General features: G+C 40.0%; 1 protein-coding gene across 1 annotated transcript in view; it reads right to left on the bottom strand.

Moving 5' to 3' along the window:
- Positions 1–1,989: 1,989 nt before the first annotated feature.
- rab26 (RAB26, member RAS oncogene family) overlaps positions 1,990–2,612 on the bottom strand; it is an 85,354-nt gene continuing 84,731 nt past the window's right edge. The window contains exon 9 of the mRNA XM_078290794.1: positions 1,990–2,092. Coding sequence (XP_078146920.1) covers positions 1,990–2,092 — 103 coding nt within the window. The remainder of the gene's footprint in view (positions 2,093–2,612) is intronic.

Genomic DNA, 2,612 nt, shown 5'->3' with positions numbered 1-2,612 from the left:
TGATCCTGAGGTAAAAACAACAGCTCACTGAGTCATATTGATTGATTCTTTATTGTGAACACTGGATGTTTTTACATTACAAATCATTTCAGATAAGATACAGTATACAGATTCAAAGTTGACAATAAATTATTGATATCTGATCTATTTCACGAGTTTATAATCTACTGTAAAAGCTGTACATGAAGATTCAGTGTTACCAACTGATACAAGCAATAATTTGAATCCGTATTTATAGTATTTCAAATGAGAACTTAAAGTATTTCCGACATTAACAGACAGCAGTATGAAACCGATCATCGTCCATCATTGATACGATAGATCTACTGACAAAATATCATAAGTATCACTGAGTAGAAATCACTGGAAGAAAATATTCAGAGTCTGGACGTTACTGAACTCAAAACAACAGACTCATATGGTGGCAGCCATTATTAAAGTCCCCTTCATGCATTTTTCCTGCAACTTTTCCTGCATTACCACTGCAGACAATTCTTCTTGAAAACTTAGCTTTGACTTTTCCAAACACTTCCTACTGAAGATGGAGCCAAAGTGCAGCAGTAGCTCAGCAGGCATGCAGTAAAACATGGGACTTTGAAAATGGCTCCATCTGTACAAAACCTACAGACAAAACACAAAAAGGTTCAGCCAAAGCTGCTTCTTCCTGGCTGTACAGATCCTCAGCGCTTCGCTTCTCCGTGGCTCGGTGTCATGTCTGCATGCATGTGTGTGTGATTCAGTGATCTTGATTGTATAATATAAGTACGGCAGTATTGCACTTTGCATTGTATATCTGTTGTGTTCACATTTGCACTGAAGTTTGTTTTGGGCTGTTAAAGCAATTTATTTTGTACTGAAATGAAGCCTGGCTAGGTGGAAAGAAAATTAAAAGTGCTGTGTAGCATTTATACACATCGATATATCATTGTCAAATTAATTATGCTACCTTGGTATGATTACCGTAAACAAATGAGACCATGATTGAGACGATTGGTAGCCTCTATCTCACACCAGTGGTATCATTAGTGCTAGTGTTTCTCCACATTAAGACTACATTTCCCATCAGCCCCGCAGATTTCCCTCCAAACCAGGTGGAGAAACAATGGAGGATGCAGAGTAGAGGCTGATAGAGGCTGCCAACTTTCTCATAGCTGGTCTCATTTCTTTACAGTAATTATACTAATGTCTCAAAATGAATACGGTAAAGATTTATTCATGTTTAAACTGCAACACATAGCAACTTTAACTCAAACTTGAACTAGACAGGACTCAATCTGCAAAGGGCTTGAAGAATATTTCAGTGTGATTATAGTCATGATCCTATCCAACACAAATACACATATTAACATTTATCATAATACCATGATATGCCTGTCCATAAACAGCACACAGTGCTGTTTGACAGCTCACATAGGTGCAGAATATAAATGTGTTCATAAGATCTATTTATTTTATTACCTTAACAAGATCTAAATCTTTACTAATTCTATGAATCTACCTTTTGTTTCTATATACTTTTGTTTCGACAAGACAGGCATTTACAAAGATGCAAACTACAAAGCTTTCATAGAGTAAAATTAAAATGACATTTCAAATATGTACATCACATACAATTGTGGAAAATTGAAAATTGCACAGAATGACGGGCCATAAAGTAGACACACAAACAAGGAAACACAACACAAGGGGTTGCGTTTGTGTGTGTGTGTGTGTGTGTGTGTGTGTGTGTGTGTGCGTGTGTACATGCGTGTGTATGTGCAAATATGTAAATAGGAGATATATTACATTCACAGTTGCAGAGGAAAGGTGGGTTGGGAGAGAGATTATATCGGCCGTATCACCACTGATGGAAAAATAAACACTGTGGATTTGGAGATAACTCCCAGGCACGCTGACTCCAAATCAGTACTCCAGTGGAATGTAGCTGATGTCTCACACACACACACACACACACACACACACACACACACACACACACACAAGATGGGTCTATGTGCGGCAGCAGCCAACGGTCCTCATCTCTTTGTCGACGTACTCCTGCAGCTGAAACTTTGGCTCATCAGGCTCCTTCATGGTCCTGTGTTTCAGTTCTCTGAGAGAGAGAGAGAGAGAGAGAGGGAGAGAGGAGAGAGAGAGGGAGAGAGAGAGAGAGAGGGAGAGGGAGAGAGGGAGAGGGACAGAGAGAGAGAGAGAGAGAGAGAGAGAGAGAGAGAGGGACAGAGAAAGGGAGAGGGACAGAGAGAGAGACAGAGAGAGGGGGAGAGGGAGAGAGAGAGGGAGAGGGACAGAGAAAGGGAGAGGGACAGAGAGAGAGAGAGAGAGAGAGGGAGGGAGGGAGAGAGAGAGAGAGGGAGAGACAGAGAGAGAGGGAGAGAGAGAGAGTTGGAGAAGTTGGAAAGTCAGAGAAAACTTTACTACCTGAGTTTCCAAGTTATGATGCAATGATAATCCAGTTTTTAATCTAAAAATCTAGTTTTGTGCCAGTAAAACACCTTTATTACATGTGTAGTTAACCGGACTAATCATCATAACTAACATTTGTTTCAATGAAGTTCATCCAATTAGCTTGTGAAGCTGCAGCCTCCATGTTTGTTTATCATTTGTCTTCCAGG

Source organism: Centroberyx gerrardi, chromosome 20 (assembly GCF_048128805.1).
Source record: "Centroberyx gerrardi isolate f3 chromosome 20, fCenGer3.hap1.cur.20231027, whole genome shotgun sequence".
Classification (NCBI taxonomy): domain Eukaryota; kingdom Metazoa; phylum Chordata; class Actinopteri; order Beryciformes; family Berycidae; genus Centroberyx; species Centroberyx gerrardi.
This window is presented reverse-complemented; position numbering and strand designations above follow the sequence as displayed.